The 21,822-nt window shown below is 41.1% G+C and overlaps 1 protein-coding gene across 1 annotated transcript in view; it reads left to right on the top strand.

The window, feature by feature from the left end:
- The window catches only part of USP24 (ubiquitin specific peptidase 24), a 155,365-nt gene extending 136,498 nt beyond the window's left edge, over positions 1-18,867 (top strand). Inside the window, 7 exon segments of the mRNA XM_036833258.1 lie at positions 541-606; positions 2,647-2,713; positions 11,059-11,137; positions 15,128-15,203; positions 16,422-16,508; positions 16,849-16,959; positions 17,958-18,867. Of these exon segments, the coding sequence (XP_036689153.1) occupies positions 541-606; positions 2,647-2,713; positions 11,059-11,137; positions 15,128-15,203; positions 16,422-16,508; positions 16,849-16,959; positions 17,958-18,020 (549 nt within the window). The 3' untranslated portion in view covers positions 18,021-18,867.
- Positions 18,868-21,822: the final 2,955 nt, after the last annotated feature.

The raw sequence follows: 21,822 nt of genomic DNA, 5'->3' as shown, positions 1-21,822 counted from the left end.
AGTATCCTTTCCTACTACACACATGTATAAGGTTACTAAAATGCACAGGAGTGTGAGTTTTCTGAACCTTGCTTTCTTCACTTAGTGTATCTTGGCAGATTTTTCCACTTCCTACGCTGAATTTTGTTATATATTTCACTCCTAGCATGCTGATCTCAGAACACTCGCATTTGCATTCTCATAGCTACTCCAGCATGTTCAACAAAATAGGATATGTATAAGTGAAATATAGGTACAAATTTAGGCCTGTTTAGTGACTGAAAATTATCTCCCTTCCTTTCTGCTTTTTTTCCTGTCTCCTTCCTAATTTCATAGTAAAATATCAAGGAGGGTTACATGTGGGAGGACCGTAGAGGTTGTTTGTTTCAGTCCCCAGATTTAGCATTTGAGGAACTGAGACGCAGAGAAGGGAACGACTTGCCCAAGATCAGCCAGGAGGTGGCAGAACTAGGGCTGGAATCCAGCACTGTTGGTTGCCACTCCAGTGTGCTTTCCACTGAAGACTTACTGGAATCTTTATGCTTTTAAAAAATATTTCAGAACCAACTAGAAACAGCTCCACCTCATGAGTTAAAGAATACGTTCCAACTACTTCATGAGATGTTGGTAAGTCATAAATGTTCTAATTCACTTGCATTTAGGTATTTACTAGTCAACATGTGTTCATGAATAAAAACTGTGTCCTTGGGTTGCCTGTGCGTTCCTTTGGTCTGCACTCACTGAGTCCTCTTCATATCAGCCACTTTTCATGCATTACTGATTTAGAAGTGAGCGATGATAAACTGCCTCATAGGCACTTGCAGTTTAGTGAGGGAGCCAGACAAGTACACAGGCAATCACAGTGCAGAGAGCAAAGGCCTCACCATGGACAGGAAACTGTGATCAGCTCAGATGTGATCTTGTGTGACCCTGTGACCGGCAGAGGTGAACAGCTGGCTCTACAGTTCACTCGAATCTGAGACACCACTGACTGTCTGTGTACTACTGAAAATATCTTCATGAGCCAAAAAACTGAAATGTAATCCACTGTAGGGTGCATCCCAATTTCAGAAATATGAAAAGCAGGGGCTAAAATTCAGTTGTAATCAGTGAAATATAGTTTTATTAGAAGCTGAACTTAGAGAGGTGGAGTGAGCTGCCCAAGGCCATTGTTCAGTAAGTGACAGAGCCAGGATCTGAGCCAAGCGACTGGGCCTGGATCCCATGCTCTCCACCAAACCCCTGGTTTGCTCAGTGAATTGTAGAGGTAGAGCCTTCTAGAAGGAGTGGGAACTCGTAGGGCTTGGGGAAGAAGCCCAAAGCAGACCAGGAAAGGCTTCAGGTACCAGTGCGTGTGGACTTTTCCCTGTAGGTCAGTGGTGACACTCTGGTGGCCAAGTTCCGCCTACATGTCTATTTAAGTTGGCGCAAATTGTCTTGTTTTTTACTTTCTGGATCCCAGCCTGTCTTGAGGAATCAGGTAATCTGGCCACACTGGCTCCGTTTCCTCCACACCCCGTCACCTAGAACAGCCGCGGCGCACCCCCTCGATGAGGCTTGTGGTCTCCCGTTCCCCAGTGTCCTCACCACTCCTCTTGTCTGCCGCATGGCTCATGTCTTGTCGTCTTGGGCTCTGTAGACATTTAAGTTAGCAACTTCTGCCATCGGTGATGGGCACCATGGAAGGGTTTGAAGCAGGAAAGCAATGTGACCTGATTTATGTCTTAGAAAGATTCCCCCGGCAGTTGTCTTGAAGGATGGACTAAAGAAGGAGGCAAGGTTGGAACTGGAAGACCACATAGGAGTCTGTGGCAATAATCTGAGTGTGAAATAACACGGCGTGTACTAAGGAGAGACAGGAGTAGAGGGAGCAAAGGCCAGAACAGTAGGTGTTTAGAAAGAGAATCAGTAGAATTTGGTGACTGACCGTGAGCCAGTGAGAGACTAGCCCAGGGGCTTTTTAAAGAGAGGCTGTGGTGGGCAGGGGGTGGGGGTGGCTGGGTTCCCTTTAGGTCCCTTAGGCCTTGGCACAGGGTAGGCATTTAATAAACACTTTTGAATATGGCAGTACCTCATGGGTGCCATTTCTAAGAAGTCTGTCTTTCTGGTCTTTACCACCTTCTGGTCCTAGTGCTTTTGGAAGATTGTTGCTCCTTGGGGTGGGACTGCGTATTGTTCACCTGCTCAACAACAGACCCATTTAGTTTACTGCACCATGCCCGGTTCAGTGCCCGGGCATTAGAAGTACAGCGAGAGTAAGATATAGATCCGGCCCTGTTTGGCGTGGCGTAAACCTCCACATCAACTTGTAGAGCATGTGTTATATCAAAACTTTGACACGTTTTTTTGTAAACCATAAACCTCTTATCCTTGGGATCATGAAATACGCGTCCATATAACCCACAGAGAACTCTAGATGTTATCGGTAAGAACACGTATTAGGAAATGAGTGTATCTTCAAATATCACTTACGTAATAGTTTTTCATGTTTAGTTTAAAATTTAATATATTGTTGAGAAATACGGCAACGACTTGATATTTGTTTGTATTTGGTTTTGTTATGTTAGAAACTATAATCTCTTGAATTATTTTTTTTTTAAAGGCACCAGTGGCTGTAACCCAAGTTCCTTCTTTCATTTACCAGCCTTTGTTTCCTACTTCTCCCAGGTCATTGAGGATCCCATACAGGTGGAGCGAGTCAAATTTGTGTTTGAGACAGAAAATGGATTACTAGGCAAGTATGGCTGCCTTACGAAGAAGTGTCTGCAGTAAATGTGCAGAGAGCTCATCGTTCCAGCCAGTCTCTCCTCCCCGGGGCTGCCCCACACGCTCTGCCTGGCGTGGATCAGTGAGGAAGCCCCGAGAAGTCTGGTCAGGGCTGTTGGGCTCCCTCATTCTAGTCAGGAGAATTAGAGCCAGAGGATCTTATCGCCCTGGACACTCTCCTGCTTTTAGTAAGACACAGTTTGAGGTCCTTTTACTGGGTCAGGTAAGATTTGGGGGTGCTGTGACTTTCTTCAACAAGCTAAAGTTTGTCCACTTAAGCAAGAAATCTTTCATCCCACTCTGTAGCCATTGAGGAGGAAAAAACTAAAACCTTAGACGCAGGATATTGTCAAGCTCATGAAATGTAATTTTTTTTTTTTTTTTTACTTGTGGTATGAATGTACCCAAATTTCTATTGTCTATTCATAAAAGTTTTTTGACAGAGTTTTCTTTTTCAGAAGGCTAAAGTGGCTTTAATGAGCTATTTCTTAGGAAGAGTTTAGTTAAAAATAGTCTTATCCAACTCCCACCATCCACCTGTATTTCCAGTTAACTTGAGTCATTTTAGATTTTGCTACGTATTAAGAGAAGTTTTAGGATCTCTTTTTTTTTTTTTTTTTTTTTTTCACACACACACACTGTATTTTATTTTTACAAGAGATAAATAGACTGACACCAAGCATTGTACATGGATGACCACAACAAAAGCAACAATGATTGCAATTACCAAACATGAAACACACTCATACTATGTCATAATATTGACATTCAGTCCAGTAATCCTCCACTGTAACAGCTCCTTTACTTTGCAGTGAAAATTGATTTGTATATTCTTTGCTTCTGAGTCCTTGTGGGATTTTTTTTTTTTTTTTAAATTCAGACAGAAAGTCACAAAAATTATACTCATCCTCATCAGTTCACTCAGTCCCATGTAATTAATTTTTTTCCCTCTTGATCTTTTGTTAGCACTTTTATGAGTTCATCAGTTTTTCATTAGAGTTCTGAAAATGCTTATTCATTCAGTTCAGCAGTACAGTCAGTTACCAGAAACCTGTACTTGTCAGAGTCTTTTCCATGAATTTCTTGAAGATGAAACCCTTTTATAGGAACATATTTGCAAAATCATCAGAGTACACCCAGAACTGTCTGTAAATGACAAAAGACTTAAAAATGACCACGGTTAAAGATTTGATGAAAGTTCATAATAATGCAGTTGACAAGAAAATTAGTTATTTCTGAGATATACATTTTAAAGTAATAACTAGGATTATTACTTATAACATTATACCAGAACATATAAGATTTTTAGAAATTTCATGTAATGTCTGAAACATTTATATTAACATATTTCCATACATATTTCCATACAGATACAAATATAAGATTTTTAGAAATTTCATGTAATGTCTGAAACATTTATATTAACATATTTCCATACATATTTCCATACAAATACAAATATAAGATTTTTAGAAATTTCATGTAATGTCTGAAACATTTATATTAACATATTTCCAAACAAATAACCCAATGAAAGTTTAGTATTAGTTGTTTTGTTTGTTTTTTTATACTGCAGGTTCTTATTAGGCATCCGTTTTATACACATCAGTGTATATATGTCAATCCCAATCGCCCAATTCAGCACACCACCATCCCCACCTCACCGCAGTTTTCCCCCCTTGGTGTCCATATGTCCATTCTCTACATCTGTGTCTCAACTTCTGCCCTGCAAACTGGCTCATCTGTACCATTTTTCTAGGTTCCGCATACATGCATTAATATACGATATTTGTTTTTCTCTTTCTGACTTACTTCACTCTGTATGACAGTCTCTAGATCCATCCACGTCTCAACAAATGACTCAATTTCGTTCCTTTTTATGGCTGAGTAATATTCCATTGTATATATGTACCACAACTTCTTTATCCATTCGTCTGTTGATGGGCATTTAGGTTGCTTCCATGACCTGACTATTGTAAATAGTGCTGCAATGAACATTCGGGTGCATGTGTCTTTTTGAATTACGGTTTTCTCTGGGTATATGCCCAGTAGTGGGATTGCTGGGTCATATGGTAATTCTATTTTCAGTTTTTTAAGGAACCTCCATATTGTTCTCCATAGTGGCTGTATCAATTTACATTCCCACCAACAGTGCAAGAGGTTTCCCTTTTCTCCACACCCTCTCCAGCATCTGTTGTTTGTAGATTTTCTGATGATGCCCATTCTAACAGGAGTGAGGTGATACCTCATTGTAGTTTTGATTTGCATTTCTCTAATAATTAGTGATGTTGAGCATCTTTTCATGTGCTTCGTGGCCGTCTGTATGTCTTCTTTGGAGAAATGTCTATTTAGGTCTTCTGCCCATTTTTGGATTGGGGTGTTTGTTTCTTTGATATTGAGCTGAATGAGCTGTTTATATATTTTGGAGATTAATCCTTTGTCCGTTGATTCATTTGCAAATATTTTCTCCCATTCTGAGGGTTGTCTTTTCGTCTTGTTTATGGTTTCCTTTGCTGTGCAAAAGCTTTGAAGTTTCATTAGGTCCCACTTGTTTATTTTTGTTTTTATTTCCATTACTCTAGGAGGTGGATCAAAAAAGATCTTGCTGTGATTTATGTCAAAGAGTGTTCTTCCTATGTTTTCCTCTAAGAGTTTTATAGTGTCCGGTCTTATATTTAGGCCTCTAATCCATTTTGAGTTTATTTTTGTGTGTGGTGTTAGGGAGTATTCTAATTTCATTCTTTTACATGTAGCTGTCCAGTTTTCCCAGCACCACTTATTGAAGAGACTGTCTTTTCTCCATTGTATATCTTTGCCTCCTTTGTCATAGATTAGTTGACCATAGGTGCGTGGGTTAATCTCTGGGCTTTCTATCTTGTTCCATTGATCTATGTTTCTGTTTTTGTGCCAGTACCATATTGTCTTGATTACTGTAGCTTTGTAGTATAGTCTGAAGTCAGGGAGTCTGATTCCTGCAGCTCCATTTTTTTCCCTCAAGACTGCTTTGGCTATTCGGGGTCTTTTGTGTCTCCATACAAATTTTAAGATGATTTGTTCTAGCTCCGTAAAAAATGCCATTGGTAATTTGATAGGGATTGCATTGAATCTGTAGATTGCTTTGGGTAGTATACTCATTTTCACAATGTTGATTCTTCCAATCCAAGAACATGGTATATCTCTCCATCTGTTGGTATCATCTTTAATTTCTTTCATCAGTGTCTTATAGTTTTCTGCATACAGGTCTTTCGTCTCCCTAGGTAGGTTTATTCCTAGGTATTTTATTCTTTTTGTTGCAGTGGTAAATGGGAGTGTTTCCATAGTTTCTCTTTCAGATTTTTCATCATTAGTGTATAGGAATGCAAGAGATTTCTGTGCATTAATTTTGTATCCTGCAACTTTACCATATTCATTAATTAGCTCTAGCAGTTTTCTGGTGGCAGTTTTAGGATTCTCTATGTATAGTATCATGTCATCCGCAAAGAGTGACAGTTTTACTTCTTCTTTTCCAATTTGTATTCCTTTTATTTCTTTTTCTTCTCTGATTGCCGTGGCTAGGACTTCCAGAACTATGTTGAATAATAGTGGTGAGAGTGGACATCCTTGTCTCGTTCCTGATCTTAGAGGAAATGCTTTCAGTTTTTCACCATTGAGAATGATGTTTGCTGTGGGTTTGTCATATATGGCCTTTATTATGTTGAGGTAGGTTCCCTCTATGCCCACTTTCTGGAGAGTTTTTATCAGAAACGGGTGTTGAATTTTGTCAAAAGCTTTTTCTGCATCTATTGAGATGATCATATGGTTTTTATTCTTCAATTTGTTAATATGGTGTATCACATTGATTGATTTGCGTATATTGAAGAATCCTTGCATCCCTGGGATAAATCCCACTTGATCGTGGTGTATGATCCTTTTAATGTGTTGCTGGATTCTGTTTGCTAGTATTTTGTTGAGGATTTTTGCATCTATATTCATCAGTGATATTGGTCTGTAATTTTCTTTTTTTGTAGTGTCTTTGTCTGGTTTTGGTATCAGGGTGATGGTGGCCTCATAGAATGAGTTTGGGAGTGTTCCTTCCTCTGCAATTTTTTGGAAGAGTTTGAGAAGGATGGGTGTTAGGTCTTCTCTAAATGTTTGATAGAATTCACCTGTGAAGCCATCTGGTCCTGGACTTTTGTTTGTTGGAAGATTTTTAATCACAGTTTCAATTTCATTACTTGTGATTGGTCTGTTCATATTTTCTGTTTCTTCCTGATTCAGTCTTGGAAGGTTATACCTTTCTAAGAATTTGTCCATTTCTTCTAGGTTGTCCATTTTATTGGCATAGAGTTGCTTGTAGTAGTCTCTTAGGATGCTTTGTATTTCTGCGGTGTCTGTTGTAACTTCTCCTTTTTCATTTCTGATTTTATTGATTTGAGTCCTCTCCCTCTTTTTCTTGATGAGTCTGGCTAATGGCTTATCAATTTTGTTTATCTTCTCAAAGAACCAACTTTTAGTTTTATTGATCTTTGCTATTGTTTTCTTTGTTTCTATTTCATTTATTTCTGCTCTGATCTTTATGATTTCTTTCCTTCTGCTAACTTTGGGTTTTGTTTGTTCTTCTTTCTCTAGTTTCTTTAGGTGTAAGGTTAGATTGTTTACTTGAGATTTTTCTTGTTTCTTTAGGTAGGCTTGTATAGCTATAAACTTCCCTCTTAGAACCGCTTTTGCTGCATCCCATAGGTTTTGGGTCGTCGTGTTTTCATTGTCATTTGTCTCTAGGTATTTTTTTATTTCCTCTTTGATTTCTTCAGTGATCTCTTGGTTATTTAGTAACATATTGTTTAGCCTCCATGTGTTTGTCCTTTTTACGTTTTTTTCCCTGTAATTCATTTCTAATCTCATAGCGTTGTGGTCAGAAAAGATGCTTGATATGATTTCAATTTTCTTAAATTTACTGAGGCTTGATTTGTGACCCAAGATGTGATCTATCCTGGAGAATGTTCCGTGCGCACTTGAGAAGAACATGTAATCTGCTGTTTTTGGATGGAATGTCCTATATATATCAATTAAATCTATCTGGTCTATTGTGTCATTTAAAGCTTCTGTTTCCTTATTTATTTTCATTTTGGATGATCTGTCCATTGGTGTAAGTGAGGTGTTAAAGTCCCCCACTATTATTGTGTTACTGTCGATTTCCTCTTTTAGAGCTGTTAGCAGTTGCCTTATGTATTGAGGTGCTCCTATGTTGGGTGCATATATATTTATAATTGTTATATCTTCTTCTTGGATTGATCCCTGGATCATTATGTAGTGTCCTTCCTTGTCTCTTGTAACATTCTTTATTTTAAAGTCTATTTTATCTGATATGAGTATAGCTACTCCAGCTTTCTTTTGATTTCCATTTGCATGGAATATCTTTTTCCATCCCCTCACTTTCAGTCTGTATGTGTCCCTAGGTCTAAAGTGGGTCTCTTGTAGACAGCATATATATGGGTCTTGTTTTTGTATCCATTCAGCCAGTCTATGTCTTTTGGTTGGGGCATTTAATCCATTCACGTTTAAGGTAATTATCGATATGTATGTTCCTATGACCATTTTCTTAATTGTTTTGGGTTTGTTTTTGTAGGTCCTTTTCTTCTCTTGTGTTTCCCACTTAGAGAAGTTCCTTTAGCATTTGTTGTAGAGCTGGTTTGGTGGTGCTGAATTCTCTTAGCTTTTGCTTGTCTGCAAAGCTTTTGATTTCTCCATCAAATCTAAATGAGATCCTTGCCGGGTAGAGTAATCTTGGTTGTAGGTTCTTCCCTTTCATCACTTTAAGTATATCATGCCACTCCCTTCTGGCTTGCAGAGTTTCTGCTGAGAAATCAGCTGTTAACCTTATGGGAGTTCCCTTGTATGTTATTTGTCGTTTTTCCCTTGCTGCTTTCAATAATTTTTCTTTGTCTTTAATTTTTGCCACTTTGATTACTATGTGTCTCGGCGTGTTTCTCCTTGGGTTTATTCTGTATGGGACTCTCTGCGCTTCCTGGACTTGGGTGGCTATTTCCTTTCCCATGTTAGGGAAGTTTTCGACTATAATCTCTTCAAATATTTTCTCTGGTCCTTTCTCTCTCTCTTCTCCTTCTGGGACCCCTATAATGCGAATGTTGTTGCATTTAATGTTGTCCCAGAGGTCTCTTAGGCTGTCTTCATTTCTTTTCATTCTTTTTTCTTTAGTCTGTTCCGCAGCAGTGAATTCCACCATTCTGTCTTCCAGGTCACTTATCCGTTCTTCTGCCTCAGTTATTCTGCTATTGATTCCTTCTAGTGTAGTTTTCATTTCAGTTATTGTATTGGTCATCTCTGTTTGTTTGTTCTTTAATTCTTCTAGGTCTTTGTTAATCATTTCTTGCATCTTCTCAATCTTTGCCTCCATTCTTATTCCGAGGTCCTGGATCATCTTCACTATCATTATTCTGAATTCTTTTTCTGGAAGGTTGCCTATCTCCACTTCATTTAGTTGTTTTTCTGGGTTTTTTTCTTGTTCCTTCATCTGGTACATAGCCCTCTGCCTTTTCATCTTCTCTATCTTTCTGTAACTGTGGTTTTTGGTCCACAGGCTGCAGGATTATAGTTTTTCTTGCTTCTGTTGTCTGCCCTCTGGTGGTTGAGGCTATCTAAGAGGCTTGATGGGAGGCTCTGGTGGTGGGTAGAGCTGACTGTTGCTGTGGCGGTCAGAGCTCAGTAAAACCTTAATCCACTTGACTGTTGATGGGTGGGGCTGGGTTCCCTCCCTGTTGCTGTGGCGGTCAGAGCTCAGTAAAACCTTAATCCACTTGACTGTTGATGGGTGGGGCTGGGTTCCCTCCCTGTTGGTTGTTTTGCCTGAGGCAACCCAACACTGGAGCCTACCCGTGCTCTTTGGTGGGGTTAATGGCAGACTCTGGGAGGGCTCACGCCAAGGAGAACTTCCCAGAACCTCTGCTGCCAGTGTCCTTATCCCCACGGTGAAACAGAGCCACCACTCGCCTCTGCAGGAGACCCCCCAACACCAGCAGGTAGGTCTGGTTCAGTCTCCCCCAGGGTCACTGCTCCTTCCCCTGGGTCCCGATGCACACATTACTTTGTGTGTGCCCTCCAAGAGTGGGGTCTCTGTTTCCCCCAGTCCTGTCAAAGTCCTGCAATCAATTCCCACTAGGCTTCAAAGTCTGATTCTCTAGGAATTCCTCCTCCCGTTGCCGGACCCCCAGGTTGGGAAGCCTGACGTGGGGCTCAGAACCTTCACTCCAGTGGGTGGACTTCTGTGGTATAAGTGTTCGCCAGTCTGTGAGTCACCCACCCAGCAGTTATGGGATTTGATTTTACTCTGATTGCGCCCCTCCTACCGTCTCACTGTGGCTTCTCCTCTGTCCTTGGACGTGGGGTATCCTCCTTGGTGAAGTCCAGGGTCTTCCTGTCAATGATTGTCCAGCAGCCAGTTGTGATTCTGGTGCTCTCGCAAGAGGGAGTGAGAGCACGTCCTTCTACTCCGCCATCTTGGTTAATCTCTCTAGGATCTCTTTTTATTGCAGAAAGGAAATTTATGCGAGAAAGGTTCTGTAGCTACAGCATTCTAGGCCACCCCCTTTGGAATGGTGTACTCCGCTCAGGGCAGTCCCCGGGCTCTCTGGAACTTAACGGAGCATACACTGCTCAAGAGCAGGGACCAGGCATTACAGTCATCCCTGGGTACCCGCAGGGCATTGGCTCCAGGACCCACCTCGGTTACCAAAACCCACAGATGCTCAAGTTCCAGAGTCCACCCTTTGTATCCACAGTTCTGCATCTGAGTATTCAACCAACCACAAATTGTGTAGTACTATATGTATTTCTTGAAAAAAATTCATATGTAAGTGGACCTGCACAGTTCAAACCCATGTTGTTCAAGGATCAGCCGTATTCATCTTTAAATGCTAAAAGCAAAGAGCAGAAAATATTTGTTGAACTGAACTAATACCATACATTTCCATTTATCACAGTAAAAGTATTTTAACTACTCTCTGTCAGTAGTGTGGTGGATGGAGAACTTTGAAGGTCTCTAGGTGAATTATCAGCCATTATAAATTTTAGTTCCTTTCAGTTCTTGTAAAAGTCAAACTTTCACCACCCTGTGTGTTTGTTGAATACTACTTAGTGTTTCTACCCATTAGAATTTAGGGACTCCTGTTGAGTCAGCACCACCATGTTTTTGTTAAGTTTCTTATCTGCTTATCAAAATAGTTTGTTGTAAATTTTCAGAACAAGAGAGCTGTTATTACTTGGACCCACTTTCAGTTTAGTGCTTTATTGTTAAAATTTCCTCTTCTGTTCCTTCAGCTCTGATGCACCACAGTAATCACGTGGACAGCAGTCGCTGCTACCAGTGTGTCAAATTTCTTGTAACTCTTGCTCAGAAGTAAGTATTGACTCAAAATGCAGTGAGGAAATGGTGTTTTAGTTACAAGTCAAACATGACCAGAGGAAAAAATCTGCCTTGTTTTAGTACCTAGAGAATCTCACCCAGTCAGGGCATGCTTGCTTGGATGGTACAGACAACTATTCAAATGATCTCCAAGAGATGTGGAGGGGGAGTGTTAAAGGTAACAGATCTTGTGTAATCCAAGGAAAAAAAAAAATGCTAAACCACCAGGCTTTATGCAGGAAGGGCAGGAGTCCAAGGCAGATTTAGGGACCTCGACAGCAAAGAGTTCATGAACCTTCACTCAAGAGATCTTTAGTTAACTACCAACTGTGTCGGCTTCTAGGTCCCCACTTTCAAAATTGTCTCTCAAGAGACAGTCATAAAACAGCTAATTACACTTATGAACCCAGGCACTATGCTAAATACTTTGCCTGTATTCTCATTTAACCTTTTCAACAACTTTATGAGGTTAAGTACTGTTATTAGTCCCATATCATAGGTGGTTTAAGTGACATGCCTGCCGTCAGAGCTAGGACTTGATCACAGGCTGACTGACTTCAAGGCAGAGGTTCTTTTTTCTTTTTATTTAATTGTGCTAAAATATACATAACATAAAATTCACCATTTTAGCCATTTTTAGGTGTACAATTCAGTGGCATTAAGTACACTCACATTGTTAGCACAGCCATCACCACCATCAGTCTCCAGAACTTTTTTCATCTTCCAGAACTGAAACTCTGTACCCAGTAAACAATAACTCTCCATTCCTCCTCCCTCCAGCCCCTGGCAACCATCGTTCTACTTTTTATCTTCATGAATTTGACTGTCGTAGGTACCTCACATAAATGGAATCATAGAGTATTTGTCCTTTTATGACTGGCTTATTTCACTTAGCATGATGTCTTCAAGGTGTATCCACATTGTAGCATGTATCAGAATTCCGTTTCTTTTTAAGGCTGAATAATACTCCATTGTATAGATATATGTATACTATATTTTGCTTATCTATTCATCTGTCAATAGACCCTTGGAAAGCAAAGGTTCTCAATGTTAGAAGGAACCTGAGTAGTTTGCAACTTCAGCTCCCTGATTTAGTACGTTGGCCAACAAAAGATTGGAGTGACTGCATGCTAACCCAAGGTTATTATTTTTTTTTAATTGAAGTATAGTTGATTTACAATATTGTGTTAGTTTCAGGTGTACAACAAAGTGATTCAGTTATATATTTTGTTTCAGATTATTTTCCATTATAGGTTATTATAAGATATTGAATATAGTTCCCTGTGCTGTACAGTAAATCCTTGTTGCTTATCTGTTGTGTGTATGTAGTTTGTATGTTAATCCCATACTCCTAATTTATCCTCCCCACCCACGCCTTTCCCCTGGTAACCATAAGTTTGTTTTCTATGTCTGTGAGTCTGTTTCTGTTTTATATATAGATTCATTTGTATTATTTTTTAGATTCTACATATAAATGATATCATATAATATTTTTCTTTGTCTAACTTCACTAAGTATAATATTCTCTAGGTCCATGTATGTTGCTGCAAATGGCAATATTTCATTCTTTTTATGGCTGAGTAATATTCCATTGTGTGTGTATATATATATATATATATATATATACACACACACACACATCACATCTTCTTAAACCAGTCGTCAGTTGATGGGCACTTGGGTTGTTTCCATGTCTTGGCTGTTGTAAACAGTGCTGCAGTGAACATTGGGGTTCATGTATCTTTTCAAATTAGAGATTTTGTCTTTTCAGGATATATATACAGGAGTGTAACCCAAGGTTATTGAGCAGACTGCACTGCCAACACCGAATCTTGCACCGAGCTCTTTTTATAGTTTAATTTATTTTGCTCCAGGTTTTCGCTGATTCTTAGGCATGGGTATTTCCATCCTTGGACTTGTACCAGAATGAGAATGAGAAATCTGTTGGGATTAATCTGCTGCATTTGAGCATCCTCAACAGATTTAAATGAGAGCCCCATTGAAATAATGCACGAACACGCGTTTTCCAGATGACATAACATTGTAGACACAGATGGAGATCATCCTGCCACAATTGTGGGTTCATTAATTAGGCTTCATATTGGCAACATGTCATCATAAGCCCTTGCCTAAAAGTGACATTTCCAAGTAGTGTTGGGGCCACATAGCATGTCTTATGCCAGCAGACACACGGTCCAGACATCAGTAGTGTCTTTATATGTGCTTCCATACCCTGCACATATCACATTTTATATACATTAGTGGCAATATCCCCATCGGTAGTGTCTTCAAATAAGGACAGCTTTCTAGATGGGCAAATAAAAATGGAAAGCTGGGGGGCTCCAAAATCACATTTTAAAATTGTTTTCCCCATAATATCATTCTTAATTCTTATTTAAATCACAAAAGTTAAAGACTAGTTTGATTTTATCAAGAGGTCATTTATTGGACACCTTAAGACTACTAGAAGAGAACATAGGCAAAACGTTCTCTGACATAAATTGTAGCAATGTTTTCTTAGGTCAGTCTCCCAAGGCAATAGGAATAAAAGTAAAAATAAACAAATGGGACCTAATCATATTTCTAAGCTTTTGCACAGCAAAAGAAACCATAAACAAAACAAAAAGACAACCTATGGACTGGGAAAAAATATTTGCAAATGATGCAACCGACAGTGGCCAAGTTTCCAAAATATACAAACAGCTCATACAACTCAATAACAGAAAAAACAAACAACCCGATCAAAAAATGGTCAGAAGAGCTAAATAGGCATTTCTCCAAAGAAGACATACAGATGGCCAATAGGCATATGAAAAGAAGCTCAACATCACTAATTATCAGAGAAATGCAAATCAAAACTACAATGAGGTATCACCTCACACTGGTCAGAATGGCCATCATTAAAAAGTCTACAAATAATAAATGCTGGAGAGGGTGTGGAGAAAAGGGAACCCTCCTACACTGTTGGTGGGAATGTAAGTTGGTACAACCACTATGGAGAACAGTATGGAGGTTCCTTAAAAAACTAAAAACAGAGTTACCATATGATCAGCAGTCTCACTCCTGGGCATACATCTGGAGAAAACCTAATTTGAAAAGATACATGCACCCCAATGTTCATTGCAACACTCTTTACAATAGCCAAGACATAGAAGCAACCTAAATGTCCATCGACAGAGGAATGGATAAAGAAGATGTGTATATATATACCATGGAATACTACTCAACCATAAAAAAGATTGAAATAATGCCATTTGCAGCAACATGGATGGACTTAGAGATTATCATACTAAGTGAAGTAAGTCAGACAGAGAAAGACAAATATCACTTAGATATGGAATCTAAAATATGATACAAATGAACTTATTTACAAAAAAAACAGACTCAGAGACATAGAAAACAAACTTATGGTTACCAGAGGAGAAAGGAGGTGGGGGAGGGATAAATTAGGAGTTTGGGATTAGCAGATACACAGTACTATATACAAAATAGATAAACAACAAGGTCCTACTGTATAGCACAGGGAACTATATACAACATCGTGTAATAACCTACAATGGAAAAGAATCTGAAAAGGTATATTTATAACTGAATCACTTTGCTGTACACCAGAAACTAACACAACATTGTAAATCAACTATACTTTAATGTAAATAAATAAATAAATAGGTTATTTATTAAGTGTGCAATTTGTTGTGGGTATTTTTGTTTTATTTTTCATTTTCCAACTTGGAATTTTAATAGAATGAAGTGGGTGAGTTAGAGGTAGATAAGAAACTTTTCACTACATATTTATCTTTTACTGCCTTTTGAAGTTTAAACATGTGAATGTATCCAAACCAAAAAACATACACATTTAATGTAAAGACAACTGAACTTTAATGAAAGTAGCACTTGTGTTTCCAAATTTTAAAGTACTATATATTAAAGAAGTATATTTGCAGAGAAAGCATTTGGCTAATAAAAATTTCCTCCAATCACCAGGTGTCCTGCTGCTAAAGAATACTTCAAGGAGAACTCCCATCACTGGAGTTGGGCTGTCCAGTGGCTGCAGAAGAAGGTAATTGAGTTTTTAACTTTTCTGGCTATAACATTGGAATCAATAGCAGCATATCTTATCAGGAAAAATCTCAAACTTAATTTGAAGACTGTCCTCAAAATATTTTCATAGTTCAGACTTTTTTTTAGTACAGTTGATACCTATCTTTATGCATTTAATTTGTATCTTAATACATGTGTTTTAATTTTATGGATAAAAAGGTAAGGATGATTATATAAGAGATAATATTGATATTTTAGTGAGCTCTTGAGAATGGAAGTGGAATCTTCTAAGAAAGAATCTCCTGATGTTACAGAAAGTCTGGGTCAATTTATATGCTATTTTAGATGCTTTTTATTTTTATTTTATTTATTTATTCGGCTGCACCAAGTCTTAGTTGCAGCACGTGGGATCTTCGTTGCTGCATGCGGGATCTATTGGTTGTGGCATGCGGGCTCTTAGATGTGGCATGCGGGATCTAGTACCCTGACCAGGGATCGAACTTGGGGCCCCTGCATTGGGAGCATGAAGTCTTAACCGCTGGACCACCGGGGAAGTCCCTAGATGCTTTTTGTACTGTAATATCTAATGGTAGAAATCGTGGGCTCACGTGGGCTTATTTGTCATCTCTGATGACATTTTCTTTTAATATTTTATTTATTTATGTTTTTGGCTGCGTCGGGTCTTAGTTGCAGCACGTGGGATCTTGGTTGCGGCATGCAGGCTTCTCTCTAGTTGTGGCGCGTGGGCTCTGTAGTTTGCAGCACGCAGCCTCTCTAGTTGCGGCACATGGGCTTAGTTGCCCTGCGGCATGTGGGATCTTAGTTCCCCAACCAGGGATCAAACCTGCGTCCCCTGCAGTGGAAGGCGGATTCTTAACCACTGGACCACCCAGGAAGTCCTCTGATGGCATTTTTTTTTTTAAATATTTATTTATTTATTTATTTATGGCTGTGTTGGGTCTTCGTTTCTGTGCGAGGGCTCTCTCCAGCTGCGGCAAGTGGGGGCCACTCTTCATCGCGGTGCGCGGGCCCCTCACCATCGCGGCCTCTCTTGTTGCGGAGCACAGGCTCCAGACGCGCAGGCTCAGTAGTTGTGGCTCACGGGCCTAGTCGCTCCGCGGCATGTGGGATCCTCCCAGACCAGGGCTCGAACCCGTGTCCCCTGCATTGGCAGGCGGATTCTTAACCACTGCGCCACCAGGGAAGCCCTGATGGCATTTTTGACTTTCTGTCTCAGATGTCAGAACATTACTGGACACCGCAGAGTAATGTCTCTAATGAAACATCAACTGGAAAAACCTTTCAGCGAACAATTTCAGCTCAGGTGAGAGTTGTCTTTTGGTTTTGTGTGGCTTGAAATCCCTTAGGTAGGATTTTTAGTATGTTTCTCAGAAACTGCAGCCTCAGAAAAGAGGTATAGGTTAAAAATGAGTAAGGCTGGAAGAAACAATTGATTTTCTATGAAAAGACAGCAAGTTGGTGTACAGTTTGAGAGTTATTTGCCTGGAAGAAAAGCAATGAGGGTCGGTCAGTCTGGCCCCCACTGCCACAGAGGTTGATGTGAAGGCACCACCTCCAAAGGTCAAGTGAAGCGTAGTCTTCCTCAGTGATGGTGCTGCCGCTGCACACCCCCTAACTTTTTCTTGTGTTTCAATCTCCGGCAGGACACGTTAGCATATGCCACAGCTCTGCTGAATGAGAAGGAGCAGTCGGGAAGCAGTAACGGGTCGGAGAGCAGTCCTGCGAATGAGAACGGAGACAGGCACTTACAGCAGGTACAGTAGGGCATGTCCTGTGTGAGAGGGCAGCACCTGCTCTGAGGTTCTCCAAAGAGAATCTCCATAATCAAGAGAGAAAGGAAACACCAGCTCCACCCTCTAGTAGTCTCTGCTCAGGACTCACTCACTGTGTGCTTAGAAAGCGGAACAGTGCTGCACCGTGAAATTAAGCCAGGCTTTGGCCTCAGTCTCTGCTGGCTGTTCTGCTGAGCTTGGAGAACGTCCTGATAAAGCGAGGCTGCAGATGTGGTCCTTCCAGATTGTACTTTGTTCTGCTGGGTTATGAAGAATCACCCCTTCCTCCTTCTGCTCTCACCAGCCTTCCTGGAAACACAGACCCTTGAAAAGAAGGGCCTCATGCCATTGAAATCTGTTTGTCAGGAGAGTCAAAGAGTAATTTTAAGCTTATTTTTAAAGTATTTGTAATACTAATCGCTATAGTAGAAAAAGGAATGCAATATTTATGAACACCTACTATGCGCAAAATAATGCAGCAGGTTTAAATGTAATGACGTGTATTGTGTCTTCCCTCTGGTCTGTAACCTTCTGTAAAGCCACCTCTGTAGCTCCATCACAGTGCATGGCACAGAGCCCTCATTAAATGAATCTTGCTGATGTTCTGTGCGCTGTTTTGTTTGTTTCTAAATCTTTCGGATCCTCGTAACAACCTTGTGAGGTCGCTGTTACGCTGATTTCACAGAAGGAAACTGAGACTCAGCATAGTGATTTGATTTAACCCAAGACCACATTGTGACAGCAGGGAAGTCACTAGGTTGTTTCTGTGACTAAATGAGAACACAGAAATGAAAGTTTTGCATAATCACGAATTATCAAATATAAGGTGTTACACTTGCTACGTTTTGTTGCCCTTTGATAAACATTAAGTAGTTAAATGAGGACATGTTTGAACTGCAGAACACAAGTCCGTTGGCATAGAAAAACTTTTTTCTCTAACTTAACTCTGTATGTATTTAACTTCTTTTCCTTTCCCAAAGGGTTCTGAATCGCCCATGATGATCGGCGAGTTAAGAAGTGACCTGGACGATGTCGATCCCTAGGGGATGTGCCCAGCACATGATGAGAAGTCACGTCACGGTTACTGGATGCTCAGGACCTTTTTGAAATCAGAATCTCATCCTTGAACCCTTTAGAAGAGCCTGGAGGTTGGACCGGGAGAGCCTGCGTGACGGGAGGAGCACATGTTTTAAGGAAAGCACTCTTCAGCCCCCGGGGAAGGCCTGGGAGCTGTTTGGCAGCAGGAGAACTCCGGCCTGTGGATCCGCTGACCCGGGGCACAGTCCATATGTGGATTGACACTTTTGTGGAGATTTTAGGAAATAAAGCCGGTGGCAGACTGTTTTGTTACATGAACATAACAAGAGTGAGTGAGGATAAAGCTGTTGCTTTCTCTATGATGCTACAAAAGAAATTCCTTTGGTTTTTATATTTAAAAAAAAAAAAAAAAAAAAAGCAAGCTGCCTTTAGATGAGTGTGGGCAAATTTTTAATCTTGCAGTAACATTGAATAGGAATATCCAATTTAAAATGATGTAAAGATATGTGATAAAAATTCCTTTTCACTGTAAAATAGTAGTTAAAGAACTCAGTTTACACAGACCTTTGTATTTAATATGTCTCCCTATTTGTATAGAATTTCAGGTGGGTCTGGATGAGAGCTCTGCGCATAAACTTGGATCTTGATGAAATGTTACCAGGATCAAAAATTGGGAAATTAAGCTCTTTAAGGTATTTTTCTGATATAATTGAGATTGAAAGAGCAATAAAAAAAAAATGCTGTGTTCTCCAGAAGTACAGGGTGCGTTCTTTGACATCAGTTACTGAAGAAGTTGCGAGTTGTTCCCAAAACAAATTTTAAAAAGAGCAAAATAAAAAGCACTTTAAGATATAATTTTATTGAGTTTGACTTCATAAAATCTTTTTAATGCTTGGAGACATATTGAATAAACTGTAGTCTTAAGTCATGTGACCTGCAATCATTTGCTTTTGCTGAAAAATAATTACTGAAACCCTTGGTACTGGTTGTACATGAAGTTTAAATATTTGAGTTGAAAGACAACTGCTTTGTGAGTTTCTAGACATTTTAATGCAGAGAAGGAATTTGAGACTTAGTTTCTCCTCAGCATGACTAACTGACACTAAAAAGATGGGGACAAGAAATAACTAGTAAGCAACTGAACAGCCATCCATTTAGTTGGGTTTCCCAAGTCTTGTACCACGCACTCATTTCAGGTTAGATGCCAGCTCCCCCTTTTTCTCGAGGGGAGGGGGGATGCCAACATATTTCGTATATTTTGTATGTTTTGGGTTTTGAGTCACTACACACATTTTCAACCCTGTTTGCCTTTAGTTGTGTGCCCTGCCCTGTCCTGTGCTCACCACGCACAGGACTAGGGGAACCTCAGGAAGAGCCGAGTGGCCCCAGTCACAGGTCTGCAGAGTCAGGCTCAGTGGGCCCGTGGCAGGACAGACAGCTGCTCCCGCTGCGCGCTGCAGACCCTGTCATCTCATGGTCGAAGGCTGAAGCTACGGTGCAGCCAGGCTGCAGTTTGCGATTGCATGACAGGCTGGTGGTGGCTTCTGTCAAAAGACACTGAGTGGGTGGAGGGCCGACACCTGAGAGCAGAACTGCGCCCCAGGGAAAGGGTCAGAGGCAGCAGGCAGATTTTATGTGGTTCTGATGTTCTTGCAAATTCAAATGTGATGTCTCAAAACGGATTTTGAGTACACGAATACCCCATGTCCTACTATCTCCCCAGCCGTCCCCTCCGCCCCCATCCTCACAAAGCGACCCCACAGGGCGTGACGCTGAAATGCCAGCCGTGATAAAGTGTGAGGATATCACGCTGGCAGTTGCACTCTCAGGAGCCCAGATTCAGGAGTGAAATTGCCACTTCTGTCCCTTCGTTCCTGTGGAAACAATGCCTTCCACAGCCCCCAGCACCTGCTCTCCTCAGTCATGTTCATCAGGACCAGGATCACCTGTCGCTGATACTAGGTGCCCTGGTTGATTTGCTCACATTGTTGCTGCAAGGAACATCACTTTCACTTTGCCAGTAACCTTGATTTCCAATGGCTGCAGTCTATGAACCTGCTGATGACTTTTTTTTTAATGTCATACAACAAAGTGACAATTATGACAGGCTTACTTTGGAAGAAGGGTCATTTTTACTGCCAATTTTTTGGATGAAGATGTTTTTATAAATCTTTCAAAATGGTCTGCAAATCGAGTAGGAATTGCACAACTAAACTCAATGCTGTGTGTTCTCAAGAAGCTCCCTTCGTGAGGCCCGTCTTAGGATGGCCGAGTCAGCCCCTCAGAGGCGTCCTGGGAGAGAACGCAAATGAGCCTTCCGAAGGGCACCTGGCCCGTGACTTCCCCTGGAGCCCACACACGGCCCTGACGGAACAAACGCGGGCCTAGAGCACGTGTCACCAGACTCACCCTGTCTTGCTCCACCTTCCCTGCTAACATCGAGGTGTGGGCCGTTACCTTTTGAGCTTGGAACGAGCAGACTGGAATTTTCCTCTGCTACCTCTTGTGTACAAAATCTTGTTTATAAAATTTCAAAAGGAAGTAGATAGACTAGGGAAGAAACTTAATTCTAAATTTGGTTCACTGAGTGGCAGTTCTTAGCTTCTGAGGGTATAAAATAAATTTTTCAAAAACAGAGTTGGGGGTTCACTGACATTTTTCTGTGTATATCAGAAAATGGCTATGGTCGGGGGAAGGGGTACCAGGGGCCAGTGACCTGGTGGGAAATGGTGCTGATTCCTTTTTGTACTTTGCACTGACAGTGTGAATAAGGTCCACTCTTTAATAACGAGGGGCAGTGGGTCTTTTTCTAAGCCTTTTACTATTTCCTTCTCTGGATACCCTGACCATTTCAGGATTCATTTGCAAAGCTGGATAGGATGTGCTAAACTCAGACCAATGGCCTGTAGACATCTCCCCCATAGCTTTCAGGTCTCCCAATGGTCCCCAGCATAAATCACGTCCCTGGTCAAGCTGGATTTCTTGCTGGACCCCGCTGGTCTCAGTCTCACCCCTAATGTCCTGCGTTTGCCCACATGGTTCCCCTCTCCTGGGGTGTTTGCTGCTCCAGACCTTTCTTCTGTGGTCCACACCCATTCCTCCCCAACTCCCAGTGACCAGCTGCCAACCTCTGCAAGAACAGTCATTCCCTTTTCTCAGATCTTGGAGCCATCCAGGCGTGGACAGCTAAGGAACTGACCCCTGACTCTTGGGTGGTGGGCGAGGGGTGTCCAGCGTGCCCAGCAGGCAGGGTGCCAGCGGGCCCACTTACACAAACGCCCACTGGCAGTCAGGCCCTTAGCAGCTGGCAGCTCTTGAACGCTTTCCATGACACTAAATTGTCAGCAAATAGAGTTTGAGAGGATTTTTGCTTTTGCAGGCCGATTCCCTGATCACTTATAACATGGGCTGTTGAGAGCTAGGCCTTGCTTAAGACAGCTACGCTTGCCAGCCTCAGAGTGGGGCTGGGGGCCGGGGGGGCCGCATTGCATGGGATGATTATACTTGGCCAGGTGGAAAGTTCTGAGGCTGTTCTTAATTTCAAATCATGAAAAATGACCATGGACATAATACTCACTACAGAAGCCTCAGAAACTTGTATAATTAACGTATACCATAAACATTGACTCTGCACCAGGCCCTGTGCCAGGTGCTGGGAGAGGAGAATGGAAAGGACACGGGCACCCCACGCATCTAGAACATTGTGGGGCAGAAGTTGCCAAGGAGGGGGAGCCCTGGTTGCTGGGGGGACTCGGAAGCGAGAGGAAGATGCTGATTTTATCCCAGGATGGGCACAAGTACTCGAGT

This window comes from Balaenoptera musculus, chromosome 1 (genome assembly GCF_009873245.2).
Source record: "Balaenoptera musculus isolate JJ_BM4_2016_0621 chromosome 1, mBalMus1.pri.v3, whole genome shotgun sequence".
Lineage (NCBI taxonomy): Eukaryota > Metazoa > Chordata > Mammalia > Artiodactyla > Balaenopteridae > Balaenoptera > Balaenoptera musculus.
Note: the sequence above shows the minus strand (reverse complement) of the source record. Positions and strands in the feature narration are given on the sequence as shown.